The 17,836-nt window shown below is 44.2% G+C and overlaps 2 protein-coding genes across 4 annotated transcripts in view; one reads left to right on the plus strand and one right to left on the minus strand.

Moving 5' to 3' along the window:
- Window positions 1–9,012, plus strand: part of smarcal1 (SWI/SNF related, matrix associated, actin dependent regulator of chromatin, subfamily a-like 1) — a 140,919-nt gene extending 131,907 nt beyond the window's left edge. For both annotated transcript variants that reach the window (XM_028807540.2, XM_051931368.1), the window contains one exon: window positions 8,747–9,012. In XM_028807540.2, the coding sequence (XP_028663373.1) occupies window positions 8,747–8,923 (177 nt within the window). In that variant the 3' untranslated portion in view covers window positions 8,924–9,012. The remainder of the gene's footprint in view (window positions 1–8,746) is intronic.
- A 912-nt stretch (window positions 9,013–9,924) lies between these two features.
- nme9 (NME/NM23 family member 9) overlaps window positions 9,925–17,836 on the minus strand; it is a 61,844-nt gene continuing 53,932 nt past the window's right edge. For both annotated transcript variants that reach the window (XM_028807541.2, XM_051931377.1), the window contains 3 exons: window positions 11,586–11,636; window positions 10,846–10,929; window positions 9,925–10,391 (listed from right to left, as the gene is read on the minus strand). In XM_028807541.2, coding sequence (XP_028663374.1) covers window positions 10,378–10,391; window positions 10,846–10,929; window positions 11,586–11,636 — 149 coding nt within the window. In that variant the 3' untranslated portion in view covers window positions 9,925–10,377. The remainder of the gene's footprint in view (window positions 10,392–10,845; window positions 10,930–11,585; window positions 11,637–17,836) is intronic.

Consider the following 17,836-nt stretch of genomic DNA (forward strand, 5'->3'; position numbering starts at 1 on the left):
GAGGACCATGGTCTCGGATTTGGAGGTGCTGATTCTCATCCCAGCAGCTTCACACTCGACTGCGAACCGATCCAGAGAGAGCTGAAGATCACGGCCTGATGAAGCAAACAGGACAACATCATCTGCAAAAAGCAGTGACCCAATCCTGAGCCCACCAAACCGGACCCCCTCAACACCCTGGCTGCGCCTAGAAATTCTGTCCATAAAAGTTATGAACAGAATCGGTGACAAAGGGCAGCCCTGGCGGAGTCCAACTCTCACTGGAAACGGGTTCGACTTAACCCCGGCAATGCGGACCAAGCTCTGGCACTGATCGTACACGGACTGAACAGCCCTTATCAGGGGGGCCGGTACCCCATACTCTCGGAGTACCCCCCACAGGATTCCCTGAGGGACACGGTCGAATGCCTTTTCTAAGTCCACAAAACACATGTAGACTGGTTGGGCAAACTCCCATGCACCCTCCAGGACCCTGCTAAGGGTATAGAGCTGGTCCACTGTTCCGCGACCAGGACAAAAACCACACTGTTCCTCCTGAATCCGAGGCTCGACTATCCGACGGACCCTCCTCTCCAGGACCCCTGAATAGACTTTTCCAGGGAGGCTGAGGAGTGTGATCCCTCTGTAGTTGGAACACACCCTCCGATCCCCCTTCTTAAAGAGGGGGACCACCACCCCGGTCTGCCAATCGAGAGGCACTGTCCCTGATGTCCATGCGATGTTGCAGAGGCGTGTCAGCCAAGACAGTCCTACAACATCCAGAGCCTTGAGGAACTCCGGGCGTATCTCATCCACCCCCGGGACCCTGCCACCAAGGAGTTTTTTGACCACCTCGGTGACCTCAGTCCCAGAGATGGGGGAGCCCACCTCTGAGTCCCCAGGCTCTGCTTCCTCATTGGAAGGCATGTTAATGGGATTGAGGAGGTCTTCAAAGTATTCCCCCCACCGACCCACAACGTCCCGAGTCGAGGTCAGCAGCGCACCATCCCCACCATATGCAGTGTTGACACTGCACTGCTTCCCCTTCCTGAGACGCCGGATGGTGGACCAGAATCTCCTCGAAGCCGTCCGAAAGTCATTCTCCATGGCCTCCCCAAACTCCTCCCACGCCCGAGTTTTTGCCTCAGCAACCACCAAAGCCGCATTCCGCTTGGCCTGCCGGTACCTATCAGCTGCCTCCGGGGTCCCACAGGACAAAAGGGTCCTGTAGGACTCCTTCTTCAGCTTGACGGCATCCTTCACCGCCGGTGTCCACCAGCAGGTTCGGGGATTGCCGCCACGACAGGCACCGACCACCTTACGGCCACAGCTCCGGTCAGCTGCCTCAACAATAGAGGCACGGAACATGGCCCATTCGGACTCAATGTCCCCCACCTCCCTCGGGATGTGGTCGAAGTTCTGCTGGAGGTGGGAGTTGAAGCTACTTCTGACAGGGGGCTCTGCCAGACGTTCCCAGCAGACCCTCACAACACGTTTGGGCCTACCACGCCTGACCGGCATCCTCCCCCACCATCGAAGCCAACTCACCACCAGGTGGTGATCAGTTGACAGCTCCGCCCCTCTCTTCACCCAAGTGTCCAAGACATGTGGCCTCAAGTCCGACGACACGAGCACAAAGTCGATCATCGAACTGAGGCCTAGGGTGTCCTGGTGCCAAGTGCACATATGAACACCCCTATGCTTGAACATGGTGTTCGTTATGGACAATCCGTGACGAGCACAGAAGTCCAATAACAAAACACAGCTCGGGTTCAGATCAGGGGGCCATTCCTCCCAATCACGCCCTTCCAGGTCTCACTGTCATTGCCCACGTGAGCATTGAAGTCTCCCAGCAGAACGAGGGAGTCCCCAGAAGGTATGCCCTCTAGCACCCCCTCCAGGGACTCCAAAAAGGGTGGGTACTCCGAACTGCTGTTCGGTGCATACGCACAAACAACAGTTAGGACCCGTCCCCCCCACCCGAAGGCAAAGGGAGGCTACCCTCTCGTCCACCGGGGTAAACCCCCAATGTACAGGCTCCAAGTTGGGGGGCAATAAGTATACCCACACCTGCTCGGCGCCTCTCACCGGGGGCAACTCCAGAGTGGTAGAGAGTCCAGCCCCTCTCAAGGAGATTGGTTCCAGAGTCCAAGCTGTGCGTTGAGGTGAGCCCGACTATATCTAGCCGGAACCTCTCAACTTCGCGCACTAGCTCAGGCTCCTTCCCCTTCAGAGAGGTGACATTCCACGTCCCAAGAGCCAGTTTCTGTAGCCGAGGATCGGACCGCCAAGGTCCCCGCCTTCGGCCACCACCCAACTCACACTGCACCCGACCTCCTTGGCCCCTCCCATAGGTGGTGAGCCCATGGGAAGGGGGACCCACGTTGCCTCTTCGGGCTGTGCCCGGCCAAGCCCCATGGGTGCAGGCCCGGCCACCAGGCGCTCGCCATCGAGCCCCACCTCCAGGCCTGGCTCCAGAGTGGGGCCCCGGTGACCCGCGTCCGGGCAAGGGAAAACGCCGTCCAAAATGGTTTTTCTTCATAGGAGGTTTGTTTAACCGCTCTTTGTCTCATCCCTCACCTAGGACCAGTTTGCCTTGGGTGGCCCTACCAGGGGCATAAAGCCCCGGACAACAGAGCTCCTAGGATCATTGGGACACGCAAACCCCTCCACCACGATAAGGTGACGGTTAAAGGAGGGGTGTATATATATATATATATATATAATGTGTGTGTATATCCATCTTACTAAACGAGAATGTTAAACCGGATATGGACGCAGGGACCTGCCCGTGGACGCAGGAGACATAGTGCGCAGGCGCCACACAAAGCCCCCCTCCCCAGAGTGAAACGGGAGAGACTACGAACGTGCGCAGGCGCCACACAAAGCCCCCCCCCCAACAGTGCGAAATGGGAGAGACTACGAACCGTCTGACATGCCGCAAGCAGGATAAAGCGAGGTCAGAAATAAAAGACAGAGTAGAAAACAAAGTAAAACGTCATAAAGAGGTTAAAGAATGGGGCCAAACACATGGAGAGCAGGTTACAGATGATGAAAACTGGAATGCAACAGCTTCAAAAAAACCTAGGCACGAAACACATGCACAGCGAGGGACAGAATATAAAGGCGGAAACAACGACACTTAAACGTCCACACCACACAGCGGAGGCAGACCCGGAAGGTGCAGGCGCCTACATCGCGCGTCAGAAGGCGCGGGAAAGTACGAAAGGCAAAGGCGCTTACACAGCATGGTGAAACCCGACATAATACGGAAGGTGCAGGCGTTGACGCCATATTGTGAGTGGCACTAATGCGTAGTGAGGGCGCAGGCGGCACTGCCATATTGTGCGTGGCACTACTGCTGAGTGAAGTTAGGAATAATGTGCTGCTTGGTGTGCCACACAACCCCCCCCCCCCCCCCACAGACTACGGAGTCCATGTAGACTACGAACGACATAACCACACAAACAACAAGAGTCAGTGCCCAACCCCAGAGTAAAACGGGACAGAATACGGAGTCGAGAAAGGTTCAGAAATCAAACCCGACATAATACGCCACCCCAGAGTGAAATGGGAGAAACTACGGAGTCCAGAAAGGGTCACAAATCATTTGGAGTATGGAAAGCGCAAGATAGTACGCAAGCACACTACACAGCTTCATCCACGCACCTCTAATGACCCGCAAGCAAAAACACGATATAGTAAAGAAACCCAAAAATTACGGACTCCACAACATATTTGAATCACATTACAGTGATACAATCACACAAACAACAGGAGTCAGCACCCCACCCCAGGGTAGAACGGGACAGAATACTGAGTCGAGAAAGGTTCACAAATCAAACCCTACATGATACGCCCCTCCTTTAACCGCCACCTTATCGTGGTGGAGGGGTTTGCGTGTCCCAATGATCCTAGGAGCTCTGTTGTCCGGGGCTTTATGCCCCTGGTAGGGCCACCCAAGGCAAACTGGTCCTAGGTGAGGGATGAGACAAAGAGCGGTTAAACAAACCTCCTATGATGAACAACAATTTTGGACGCCGTTTTCCCTTGCCCGGACGCGGGTCACCGGGGCCCCACTCTGGAGCCAGGCCTGGAGGTGGGGCTCGATGGCGAGCGCCTGGTTGCCGGGCCTGCACCCATGGGGCTCGGCCGGGCACAGCCCGAAGAGGCAACATGGGTCCCCCTTCCCATGGGCTCACCACCTATGGGAGGGGCCAAGGAGGTCGGGTGCAGTGTGAGTTGGGTGGTGGCCGAAGGCGGGGACCTTGGCGGTCCGATCCTCGGCTACAGAAGCTGGCTCTTGGGACGTGAAATGTCACCTCTCTGAAGGGGAAGGAGCCTGAGCTAGTGCACGAAGTTGAGAGGTTCCGGCTAGATATAGTCGGACTCACCTCGACGCACAGCTTGGACTCTGGAACCAATCTCCTTGAGAGGGGCTGGACTCTGTACCACTCGGGAGTTGCCCCCGGTGAGAGGCGCCGAGCGGGTGTGGGTATACTTATTGCCCCCCGACTTGGAGCCTGTACATTGGGGTTTACCCCAGTAGACGAGAGGGTAGCCTCCCTTCGCCTTCGGGTGGGGGGACGGGTCCTAACTGTTGTTTGTGCGTATGCACCGAACAGCAGTTCAGAGTACCCACCCTTTTTGGAGTCCCTGGAGGGGGTGCTAGAGGGCATACCTTCTGGGGACTCCCTCGTTCTGCTGGGAGACTTCAATGCTCACGTGGGCAATGACAGTGAGACCTGGAAGGGCGTGATTGGGAGGAATGGCCCCCCCGATCTGAACCCGAGCGGTGTTTTGTTATTGGACTTCTGTGCCCGTCACGGATTGTCCATAACGAACACCATGTTCAAGCATAGGGATGTTCATATGTGCACTTGGCACCAGGACACCCTAGGCCTCAGTTCGATGATCGACTTTGTAGTCGACTTTCACGAGTGAGGGAAGAATGGAGCGTGAGATCGACAGGCGGATCTATGTTCCTACCCTCACCTATGGTCATGAGCTATGCGTAGTGACCGAAAGAACGAGATCGCGAATACAAGCGGCTGAAATGAGTTTCCTCCGCAGGGTGTCTGGGCTTTCCCTTAAAGATAGGGTGAGAATCTCAGTCATCCGGGAGGAGCTCAGAGTAGAGCCGCTGCTCCTCCGCATCGAGAGGAGTCAGATGAGGTGGCTCGGGCATCTGATCAGGATGCCTCCTGGACGCCTCCCTGGTGAGGTGTTCCAGGCACGTCTAACCGGGAGGAGGCCCCGGGGAAGACCCAGGACACGTTGGAGGGACTATGTCTCTCGACTGGCCTGGGAACGCCTTGGGATTCTCCCGGAAGATATAGAAGAAGTGGCCGGGGAGAGGGAAGTCTGGGCATCTCTGCTCAAGCTGCTGCCCCCGCGACCCAACCTCGGATAAGCGGGAGACAATGGATGGATGGATGAATATATATATATATATATATATATATATATATATATAATATATATATATATATATATATATATATATATATATATATATATATAATGTGTGTGTGTGTATGTATATATGTGTATGTATATATGTGTATGTGTGTATAGATATATATATATATATATATATATATATATATATACAGTAATCCCTCGCTATATCGCGCTTCGCCTTTCGCGGCTTCACTCCATCGCGGATTTTATATGTAAGCATATTTAAATATATATCACGGATTTTTTCGCTGCTTCGCGGGTTTCTGCGGACAATTGGTCTTTTAATTTCTGGTACATGCTTCCTCAGTTGGTTTGCCCAGTTGATTTCATACAAGGGACGCTATTGGCAGATGGCTGAGAAGCTACCCAGCTTACTTTTCTCTTTCTCTTGCGCTGACTTTCTCTGATCCTGACGTAGGGGGATTGAGCAGGGGGGCTGTTCGCACACCTAGACGATACGGACGCTCGTCTAAAAATGCTGAAAGATTATCTTCATGTTGCTATCTTTTGTGCAGCTGCTTCCTGAAACGACATGCTGCACAGTGCTTCGCATACTTAAAAGCTCGAAGGGCACGTATTGATTTGTGCTTGAAAAACAAACTCTGTCTCTCTGTCTCTATCTCTCTCTCTCTTTGTCTGCTCCTGACAGAGGGGGTGTGAGCTGCCGCCTTCAACAGCTTTGTGCCACTGTGCTTCGCATACTTAAGCCAAACAGCCCTATTGATTTGTTTGCTTTTCTCTATCTCTGTGACAGTCACTGCTCCTGACACGCACTCCTTTGAAGAGAAAGATATGTTTGCATTCTTTTAATTGTGAGACTGAACTGTCATCTCTGTCTTGTCATGGAGCACAGTTTAAACTTTTGAAAAAGAGACAAATGTTTGTTTGCAGTGTTTGAATAACGTTCCTGTCTCTCTACAACCTCCTGTGTTTCTGCGCAAATCTGTGACCCAAGCATGACAATATAAAAATAACCATATAAACATATGGTTTCTACTTCGCGGATTTTCTTATTTCGCGGGTGGCTCTGGAACGCAACCCCCGCGATGGAGGAGGGATTACTGTATATATATATATATATGTGTGTGTATATGTATATACATATGCTTGTATGCATGCCTGACAATGCTGGGGCATGCTCCTAATGAGACGACGGATGTTGTCCTGGGGGATCTCCTCCCAGATCTGGACCAGGACATCACAGAGCATCTGTACAGTCTGAGGTTCAACCTGGTGGCATCAGATGGACTGAAACATAATGTCCCAGAGGTGTTTTATTGGATTAAGATCAGGCGAGCGTGGGGGCCAGTCAATGGTATCAATTCCTTCATCTTCCAGGAACTGTCTGCATACTGTCGCCACATGAGGCTGGGCATTGTCATGCACCAGGAGATACCCAGGACCCACTGCCCCAGCATAGGGTCTGACAATTGGTCCAAGGATTTCACCCCAATACCTGATGGCAGTCAAGGTGCCATTGTCTAACCTGTAGAGGTCTGTGCATCTCTCCATGGATATGCCTCCCCAGACCATCACTGACCCACCACCAAACCGGTCAAACTGAACAATGTTACAGGCAGTATAACGTTCTTCACGGCTTCTCCAGCCCCTTTCACGTCTGTCACATGTGCTCATGGTGAACCTGCTCTCATCTATGAAAAACACAGGGCACCAGTGGTGGACCTGCCAATTCTGGTATTCTATGGCAAATTCCAATCACGCTCCACGGTGCCGGGCAGTGAGCACCGGGCCCACTAGAGGATGTCAGGCCCTCAGGCCACCCTCATGGAGTCTGTTTCTGATTGTTTGGTCACACCAGTGGCTGGAGGTCTGATTAAAAAGTGTTCCTTTAGTTTTTTTAGCAGTATAGATATATATACTGCTATATACTACCTTAGATATATGTTGGTAATGAAAGGGAAATGACACTAAGGTAAGGATACACTTGGCTTCTTTAAATGTTGGCTTACAATGTAGATTAAAAACCCAAAGGAAGCTCTTGACAAAGCCTTGCACTGGCGTGGGGTCCCTAGATTCTGGCCTCGTCAACTTTGGAGATGTGGGAAAAATTGTTCTAGGCATGGGTAGAAATGATGTCATCCATCCATCCATCTGTAGATGAGCTTTCATGTCCAGTGCAATAGCCAGAGGTTCTGTACTTTTCCTCACCATCTTTGGTTTGAAAACAAGCGTATTCAATTTCCACACATGGTATTCAGTGTTTTGCTGGCATAGCTTATATTGAAACAGCACACAGTAACTGTTGCCCATAAACTGACCATCAGACCACAGGATACACCTGCTCTCCCTCAGTATCCTGTCAGTGTCGTCTCCACTTGTCCCTTCCCATCTCCATGTCAGGTTGCTTACGTGGCACTAATGTTTCTCCCCATCAGCTGATTTGCATAGTTTAGATGTTTTCAGCCATGTCAATTCATGGCCTTAGTTACCCGTTTTGAGTATAATTCTGTACACAGATCACAGCGAAACACTTTAAACTGTTGGCTATAAAACCTACCAATGTGTCTGAATTTTGCAGAATTGCTTTGAAAGAGTGGGCTAACATTTCTCAACAGCAATGTGAAAGACTGCTATCGAATACAGTTGGCAGCATTTACTTGTGATTATTGCTGCTAAAGGTGCTGCAACCAAGTATCAAATCTATGGAAGCAATTATTTTTTCCGATCTGAGATAGGGATGTGAGGTACCTTTGCTGCTTGAATAACGAAAGTAATGGTTTCAGAACTGGACCGTGTGTTCACTCATGTTTCTCTTCCCTAATATTGTGCTTTGTTTAGTGTTTTGAGGCCATTTATTGTGGAAAATACACAAAAACACAGAATAGATATTAGTGTGGGAGAGATTCAGGGCCAGTCACCTGCCTTGTACCAACAAATTATGAAGAACAAATGTAAGGGGTGACTTCTTTGAGCACATGAAAATCCTTGGGTAACCTGAAACTTGAACCCCGAACATCTCCCATTGTGCAGTTGGACTCTCACCTTAAAGGTTATTCCACACTTCTATCTACTCAAGTGGTGTGCGGAGCAGATGGCGCACAGTGTGTATCCTGTGTGTGTTGGTTGGTTTTGAGTTATGGCCGACCTTTTCTTTGTTTGTATCTGATATTCCTTGGCAGTCTCACTTGATGTATTATTACAGGAATAATCTGTTCATCCTGATGAAGACTTTTAAAATAAACTAGGCATTCTAACACTACCTTTTAGAAACGTTTGTGTCTGAAAATAGTTGTTCTGTGTCTCAGAAAGTATTTTTACCTTCTTTTTTTTTTTTTTTTTTTAGGATCCCAAGCAAAAGACGATTCTTGACATGTTCCAGAGATCATTTGCAGAAGGTGGAGAAGACGGTGATGACGCATTTTTTGCAGAGGCTGCTGACGAATGGGATAATTCTGAGTTTGGAAACAGTTCAGAAACTACTGAATGGGATGGACCTTGCAAAAAAAGATGTATTCAATAATGTAAATAATTTTTTCTAGTACATTTTTAATTTTGTACAAAATATTAATAATTGTTACAGTTTTAATAATAAACTACAAATATAAAGCAGTTATTTTTATTCATTATTTTTTCATCATTTGTTGTTAAGTTCTATATAAAAATAAAAAGAAACTGGCGAGGTTAAAACCTGCAAAATTACAGTTGGCAAATCAGTGCAGTATAGATACAGTAGAGCATGTCGCCAGTAAAATGTTCACTCTGAATCTACAGTAAAAAGTTTAGATTGATGTTTTTCTTTTTCTAAATTATTCTAATTTTTCAGTCGTACCCTGTCCTCTGCCTATTGTCACTTATCTTCCATGCATGTCTGGTTTGTAAAATCTCCATAAATATTCGGTTTGCTGTGTGCCACTTAATTAAATAGCTTTGACACATGTATTGGTGTGTTTGCAGTTTAGAGCTCCTTTATTACTTTGTGCCCCATGGCCTCCATTGCAGTAAAGCGCCCATGCGGACAAGATTTTTTTTTTGTTTGTTTTGGGACACAATTTTGTGTGGCAAACGCTTATATACAATGTTTGTAAAGAAATAAACTTTCACTTGAAAAATATTGAACTTATCCTTTAACCCAACACCATTACAATCGAGGCCCACTGAAGCCAGGTAACACGGCTAGAATATACGAGGGGGAAACCCAACAATTCCTGGAATTATTAAAAAAAAAAAAAACAACTTTATTTTGATGGTGACTAAAAGTTGTATTATAATCTACTTTAGATGCAATACACTTTAAATTCCTGTTCCAAAGGGAGTCCTACTGAAATTGTTTTAAAGTTGAAAGGTTCAAACACCATATGTAGGGAATTGTACGTTTATTGTATACATGTATAATACAGAAATATAAGGCGTAAACAATATAATCACCTAATTAAGCTAAAAAAGTGGCAACTGAAATATAGACAAAAATTCTTTTCACATATTTAAAATTGAAAGAAATAAACAATAATTGATTTAATTCCAAACAAAAAAAAAAACAGAAACCAGCTAGGTCAGTTCAACAAGACGTGGACAAAAGAGTCCTGCATATCCACCTGCACCCAAAGTGTGATGTGTTTTCACATTTAAAACATTTTCCCCGAGAGACACTTGCAGTCTTTTAAAGATGCTGGCTTCCATTTATCATGGGAGATGATATGTAAATATGCTTCAGCGGTGTGACATCTCAGAAATATAAATTCTTGGTTTGCCATGGCATGAATTTAAATGCATGTGGAGAGTCATAATGACTGAAGCCCACAGGTCCGTTTTAGGCTTTCAGCCATTGTCATACTTGATTAAAATATACATGGAGGCTGAACACTGGTCCAGCAAAAACATCAAATATTTTCAGGTTAAAAAAAAAAAAATCAGACTGTAAACTTCAGGTTTTCTTTCCAGTTTCAGGTTGAATTTGAATTTCCACTGGGCTTCAAGTCAAGATTCTTCTTCTGTTTAAAAATAAAATATTTAAAATGAAATTTTAATACTAAACAAAATAAATACCAATAAACAGCAATGCTGTAAACTTTTCATTGACAGGATATTTTTCATTTAATGAAATTTAATCAGTCAAGGATGGTGGGTAATGAAACTTGTCACTAGAGTCCCATTAAAGCGGTGGTGGCCTTTCTTTCACACTCATTTCATTATTGGAGATCATTCTCTGTTGAACTGAACTTGTTTAATCAGACTACTTATCTCTCTTTATTGTGGATTTTATTATCATTGTTTTAGTACAAAGCATTTGGTTAACCTGCCACTTTTTCGTTTAGTTTTACATTTTAAATACATGTGGACAGTCACACCTAATAATAAATCCCACAAGTACATCCTCTAGATATTTTAGATCAGAGCAGTTCATCCTTCACCTTTATTCAATTACAAATTCATTGTAAATATTACCTTCTTCAGCCTGATTTGTACTGTCAGGAGGTGCTTCTGATTGCTCGTCATTAGAAATGGCTGTCTCCTCTGTCATCTCTGTGCCTGAAATGAAATTAGAAAAATCCTTTCAAACAGCATGCTGCTTTACAATACTGATATACAACAGCAACAAATCCTCATCTTTTAAAACTAGTGTTTGCTGTTTCTTATTAACAGTGAGTTGTCAATTACTATTTAATACATTTTTTAAAAGTTAACTTTGGTAATAGCACTTTTTGCACTGCTTTGAATTCTTCCTTATCTGTACTCTCTGGAAGTGTTGAATACCTGACATATCAAATGTCCAGTATGTTAGTTTTTCAGTAGAGTTGTCTTAGGGTTTTGGGTTTTTTTTTCTCAACTGTTGCATGAAAGGTTGTTGCACACTTCGAGAGTGGACGGCGCTACCTGAATCCCATGATGGTGGACATAAATGGAGTTCAGGAATTGAAATCTCCTCACATGCTGATACTGGGGCCTTCACCCTTTGTTACCTTATGATGAGACTACTGGATTCCAAAACAGTAATCAGTGTTAGCACTAACTGATTCCAGACAATATTTCAGTTCAGAGCTTTTTAATTGTTTCATTACCCATTTTCATTAATAAACTTGCTTGGTAAAGAGGATTTTGACAGTCTGCAACGAGTAGCTCAAACAATTCTAATAAAAGGATTGTGAGGAAATTGCATATTGTGTACCAAATGTGATCATATTTACCATTTATAAGAGCATCTAAGTGATCAGCTCTGTCCAGCGCTGGCTCTACACCTAAAAGAACACAGTAAGATCCCAGAATTAATTTGTATAAATGTATCCTGTGTATCTACTGTAATTATTGTATTTGTTGTGCATGGCAGTACAGTGGTTAGCACTCTTGGCTTACTAGAAGCTCATTTTTGACAAAAGACGCTGTGATAGACAGAGACACACATTGTAGGACTCCATCCTGCCTTGCACTTTATATAGCATGGTGCTAACAAGCCTACAGGTACACAGGCAGAATAAAATAATACATTGGTGGTGGAAATCATACTTCCATTTTTAAACAAATTAAATCCATTTACAGGTCATGGTGAACTTGAGCAAAATGGTAATAGGTACAAAGCAGAAGCCTGACACAGAATGAAGCAGAACTCCATCATATACATGTAGGCACCTGTGTATGTCACATGCGGTCAGTTTACAGTCACTAGTCAACCTGAAAGCAGGTCCTTGAATTGGAAAAGGAAACTCCCATGAATACACATCCACAACACACAACTCTAGTGTCCACCACATACTTCATAAGGTGTCATAAATAAATGTATTCACTACTGAATTATCTAAAGATGGATCATTTCTTCCCTGACTAATTTATTTAAAAAATTTAAAAGATCTGTTGTTGTCTTGAAGCTTCTAACATGAGTGTCGTTTTTCTTTGAAGATTCTGATTTCTTAATTGCTTCTTTTTTTGTTATATGGCTACAGATTTACAGTTAGGATCAATTACCAAGATGGTGACCAACTAAGTAGAGAATCTGGCTCCATTTACACCTTATGAGCGTGGCAGATGTTTTACTGAAGAGTTTAAAAAACAAAGAAGCGCCGAGTGAGAGGCAATAACTGTCTACAATTTTTTTTTTAATCTTGTCAGGGAAAATAACCAGTTAAGATAAAATAAAAAATATGCTGCTTGTTCCAAATCAATAACATTCCTGTGATGTTTAGTGAATAAAATCATGTGTCTCGGGACAGCAACTAAGTGAGCTTGAATGGTGCAGTTAAGAACTTTATTATATTGTACTCATAATTATTAGTACTCCGATTCACTATATATACAGTTTTGAATACACACACATAGTGGTTTGAGCACTGATAATGATAGATAAAGTCAGTAATGTGTTGGAATCTAACATAAAAGCAGGGTAGGGTCTACATACATACAACTATATATGTGTGTATATATATATATATATATATATATATATATATATATATACACATACATGTATAAATATATATGTGTGTGTATATATATATATATATATATATATATATATATATATAAATTCTTTTCTCGTTTGAAACAAAATTACGTATGACCACGCGATATGGAAATTACTTATGAAAACAGAACATATTATAATACAGGAACTAATCACTTCGTTTGTGGACGCCATTTTTATATCGTCATTATGAATTGTTATTATTTGTGTGAGAGTTATTTTACTGATATTGAAAAGAAGTAAACACAAACACGCCGATCTATCCCATAGAAGTGCACCCACGTCGTCCTCTCCCAGCCCTCCTCTCTGGACTACAGCGCTGAGCCGTCCGCCGCCAGACGCGTTCTGACAGAGAAGTTTTGTTTATTCGTCCACGTGACTGTCGCGGAAACTGCCACATTGTAACTTTTTTTTAATTGGCAGTACTTGATAGTAGAAGAGATGAGGAAAACAGCTTTGCGTCTTTCTACTTTTTAACTGCGGCGAGCTGTAAACAATGTGCGTGAGTACAAAGTGGACGCTGGGAGGTGCGGAATGTCAGGCTGCTCCGCGGGGTCGAGAGCTTTGCAGTTTTGGGCAGCGTCCTCTCTTCTCGCACTTTTTGTGACAGTGGAAATCTTTGCGAATCACTGTAACCAGCGCCATCGAAGCAGAACTCTGTTTGTAAATTACACTACTAGTTACTGTCCCTTAAGGTGAGTTTAGGTTACTAAAACCCCGCAACATTCAAGGTTCCTTTTGTGATGAATTATTTTAAGAAGTAAATCACAGGCACGTGGTGCAAGGTTGTCAGGCAGAAATTTGGACGATCACATAGAAAATTTAATTTCTATACCACAGTGGTTGTATAGTGCCTTGCACAAGGGATCTACTACCAAGAGATAATCCAAATACATTTTAGCTGCTGTTAGTACTACTTACCTGTTGTGTTTTAGCGCCTTTAAAATGTAGTTTACCCCAAACCACTCCAGTAGTGCTCAATATATCTTTACTTCTTAAATGTTAATGTTTTACTGTTTAATAACTTACAGACTACATTTTATTTTTTTCCCTTGCACTCAGTGAGTGAAGCCACTGGGTAATCAACTAGTATATATTTATATGGAAGAGAAGGTCTGTGATACGGTTTGCATATTTGCAGCTGGAGATCCACAAAGGGAGAAAAATTAATCACATATCATATAGTTTTTATTCCTGAACTTTCAACCCCTGCCAGGGGTCTTCATCAGAGGATAATGCTTAGACTTACAAGAATCAGGCGTCAGAATAGCACACAAACCCACAAACAATTTGCGCACGGTCCTCTTTAATGCTAAACACAAGAAATCGACAGCAGAAACACGAAACGCAGTTTATAGCATTCCATGCAGTTCTTGCTCAGCGGTATACATAAGACAAATTTCAAAAAGAATCGCAACGCTATCAGAAGAAAGGACTCACTTTCATTGATCTACATGCATACTAAATCAACAGGACATACATTTAACTGGGACAATGTACAAGTAAAATTTAAGGCCAGTACTAAGTGCCAAAGAGCTGGCCGAATCTTGGCTATCAAATGAGAACGCCATCAACAGACACTTGGACATAAATCCAGCATATGCAAACGTAAGAAGAACATGTTCATAATAAATAAACTGTACACCCAATACCCCCCCCCGCCCAAAATCACACTGACTTAGCCAACCCATCCAACCAATATATATATACACTAGTTGATTACACAGTGGCTTCGCTCATTGAGTGCAAGGGAAAAAATGCAATGTAGTCTAAGTTATTAAACAGAAAAACATTAACATTTTAAGAAGTAAAGATACATTGAGCACTACTGGAGTGGTTTCGGGTAAACTACATTTTAAAGGCAGTATAACACAACAGGTAAGTATTACTAACGGCAGCTAAAATGTACTTGGACCATCTCTCGGTAGTAGATCTGTTTTGAAAGGCGGTACACGACCGCTGTGGTATAGAAATTACATTTTCTATGTGATCATTCAAATTTCTGTCTGACAACCTTGCACTATGTGCCTCTGATTTAAGAGAAAAATAATTCTGATAAATGTGGACGCTGCCCTTCCATGCTTAACGGGCAGAAGGTCCAAACAATTCCCAAGTCCAACACTTTACATGAAGAGGTCTGTACATCTTATTAGATGTAAACTTTCCATCTTCTTAAAATAATTTATCACAACAGCAACCTTGAATGTTGCGGGGTTTTAGTGACCCAAACTCACCTTAAGGGACAAAAGAGTCCTGCTTCGATGGCGCCGATTACACTCATTCGCAAAGATTTCCTCTCTCCCAGGAGCCGACGGGGCACTTGAAGTGTCACCAACAGTGCGAGAAGAGAGGATGCTGCCCGACCTTTTTGTTTACAGCTCGGCGCAGTTAAAAAGTAGAAAGACGCAAAGCTGTTTTCCTCATCTCTTCTACTATCAAGTACTGCCAACTAAAAAAAAGTTAGAATGTGGCAGTTTCCGCGACAGTCACGTGGACGAATAAATAAAACTTCTCGCGCGTGTTTATGTTTACTTCTTTTTAAAATCAGTAAAATAACTCTCACACAAATATTAACAATTCGTAAAGACGATATAAAAATGGCGTCCACAAACGAAGTGATTAATTCCTGTATTATAATATGTTCTGTGGTCATACGTAATTTCCATTTCAAATGCAAAAAGAATTTTTTATATATAGTATATATATATATATATATATATATATATATATATATATATATATATATAGTGCATCCAGAAAGTATTCACAGCGCATCACTTTTTCCACCTTTTGTTATGTTACAGCCTTATTCCAAAATGGATTAAATTGATTTTTTTCCTCAGAATTCTGCAGACAACACCCCATAATGACAATGTGAAAAAAGTTTACTTGAGGTTTTTGCAAATTTATTAAAAATAAAAAAACTGAGAAATCACATGTGCATAAGTATTCACAGCCTTTGCTCAATACTTTGTCGATGCACCTTTGGCAGCAATTACAGCCTCAAGTCTTTTTGAATATGATGCCACAAGCTTGGCACACCTATCCTTGGCCAGTTTCGCCCATTCCTCTTTGCAGCACCTCTCAAGCTCCAATAGGTTGGATGGGAAGTGTCGGTTCACAGCCATTTTAAGATCTCTCCAGAGATGTTCAATCGGATTCAAGTCTGGGCTCTGGCTGGGCCACTCAAGGACATTCACAGAGTTGTCCTGAAGCCACTCCTTTGATATCTTGGCTGTGTGCTTAGGGTCGTTGTCCTGCTGAAAGATGAACCGTCGCCCCAGTCTGAGGTCAAAAGCGCTCTGGAGCAGGTTTTCATCCAGGATGTCTCTGTACATTGCTGCAGTCATCTTTCCCTTTATCCTGACTAGTCTCCCAGTTTCTGCTGCTGAAAAACATCCCCACAGCATGATGTTGCCACCACCATGCTTCACTGTAGGGATGGTGCCAGGTTTCCTCCAAACGTGACGCCTGGCATTCACACCAAAGAGTTCAATCTTTGTCTCATAAGACCAGAGAATTTTCCTTCTCATGGTCTGACAGTCCTTCAGGTGCCTTTTGGCAAACTCCAGGCGGGCTGCCATGTGCCTTTTACTAAGGAGTGGCTTCCGTCTGGCCACTCTACCATACAGGCCTGATTGGTGGATTGCTGCAGAGATGGTTGTCCTTCTGGAAAGTTCTCCTCTCTCCACAGAGGACCTCTGGAGCTCTGACAGAGTGACCATCGGGTTCTTGGTCACCTCCCTGACTAAGGCCCTTCTCCCCCGATCGCTCAGTTTAGATGGCCAGCCAGCTATAGGAAGAGTCCTGGTGGTTTCGAACCTCTTCCACTTACGGATGATGAAGGTCACTGTGCTCATTGGGACCTTCAAAGCAGCAGAAATTTTTCTGTAACCTTCCCCAGATTTGTGCCTCGAGACAATCCTGTCTCGGAGGTCTACAGACAATTCCTTTGACTTCATGCTTGGTTTGTGCTCTGACATGGTGGACTCCAATTAAGCTGTAGAAACATCTCAAGGATGATTAGGGGAAACAGGATGCACCTGAGCTCAATTTTGAGTTTCATGGCAAAGGCTGTGAATACTTATGTACATGTGCTTTCTTAATTTTTTTATTTTTAATAAATTTTCAAAAATCTCAAGTAAACTTTTTTCACGTTGTCATTATGGGGTGTTGTGTGTAGAATTCTGAGGAAAAAAATGAATTTAATCCATTTTGGAATAAGGCTGTAACATAACAAAATGTGGAAAAAGTGATGCGCTGTGAATACTTTCTTTTTATATATATATATAATATACTAGCCATGTGCGCCCAACTACGTTGCATGTGTTAAAGTTGTCTGTGAAGGGCTCCCTGTTTAAACGCGGCTGCCAGCCGTGAACTGGGCCCTTCGTCGCACAGCATTATGATTTTTTACAAGGGAAACAAAATTACAAAACAAAACCCTTGGACATTGATTCGATAGGAACGGCCTACTCGAAATCACTGTCCGAATAGTAATTATGTGGTGGTGGAGGAGCATTTCTCTCCGTTCACAGTCCGTCTCATTTTCATGACGCTGTCGTTTTCTCTTACAATCTCTTCTCAACCTTTCTCCAATCTTGCAGGTTGCTTTGTGGCAATCCAAAGAGTAAGGAAGAACCAATGCTTCTTTCTTGAACTCCAAACGCCAACTGATGGAAAATCACAGAAGTGTGTCCGACTTATATACTCTGACTGCCGACTCCAAGAAGTGGGTGAACATTCGATTTGGACGAAGTGCTGCCAATGACAGTTGATAGAAACACAAAAAACCACAGTCTCGACAACAAAGCAGGTGTCGACGCCAGATCTAAACACAAAGCAGATGTCGACGCCAGATCTAAACACAAAGCAGGTGTCGACTCCAGATCTAAACACAAAGCACGGTGTCGACGCCAGATCTAAACACAAGAGTGGTATCGACAGAGTTTGTAAACAAAAGTAACAACCAAGGTGTTGTGT

Source organism: Erpetoichthys calabaricus, chromosome 8 (genome assembly GCF_900747795.2).
Source record: "Erpetoichthys calabaricus chromosome 8, fErpCal1.3, whole genome shotgun sequence".
NCBI lineage: Eukaryota > Metazoa > Chordata > Cladistia > Polypteriformes > Polypteridae > Erpetoichthys > Erpetoichthys calabaricus.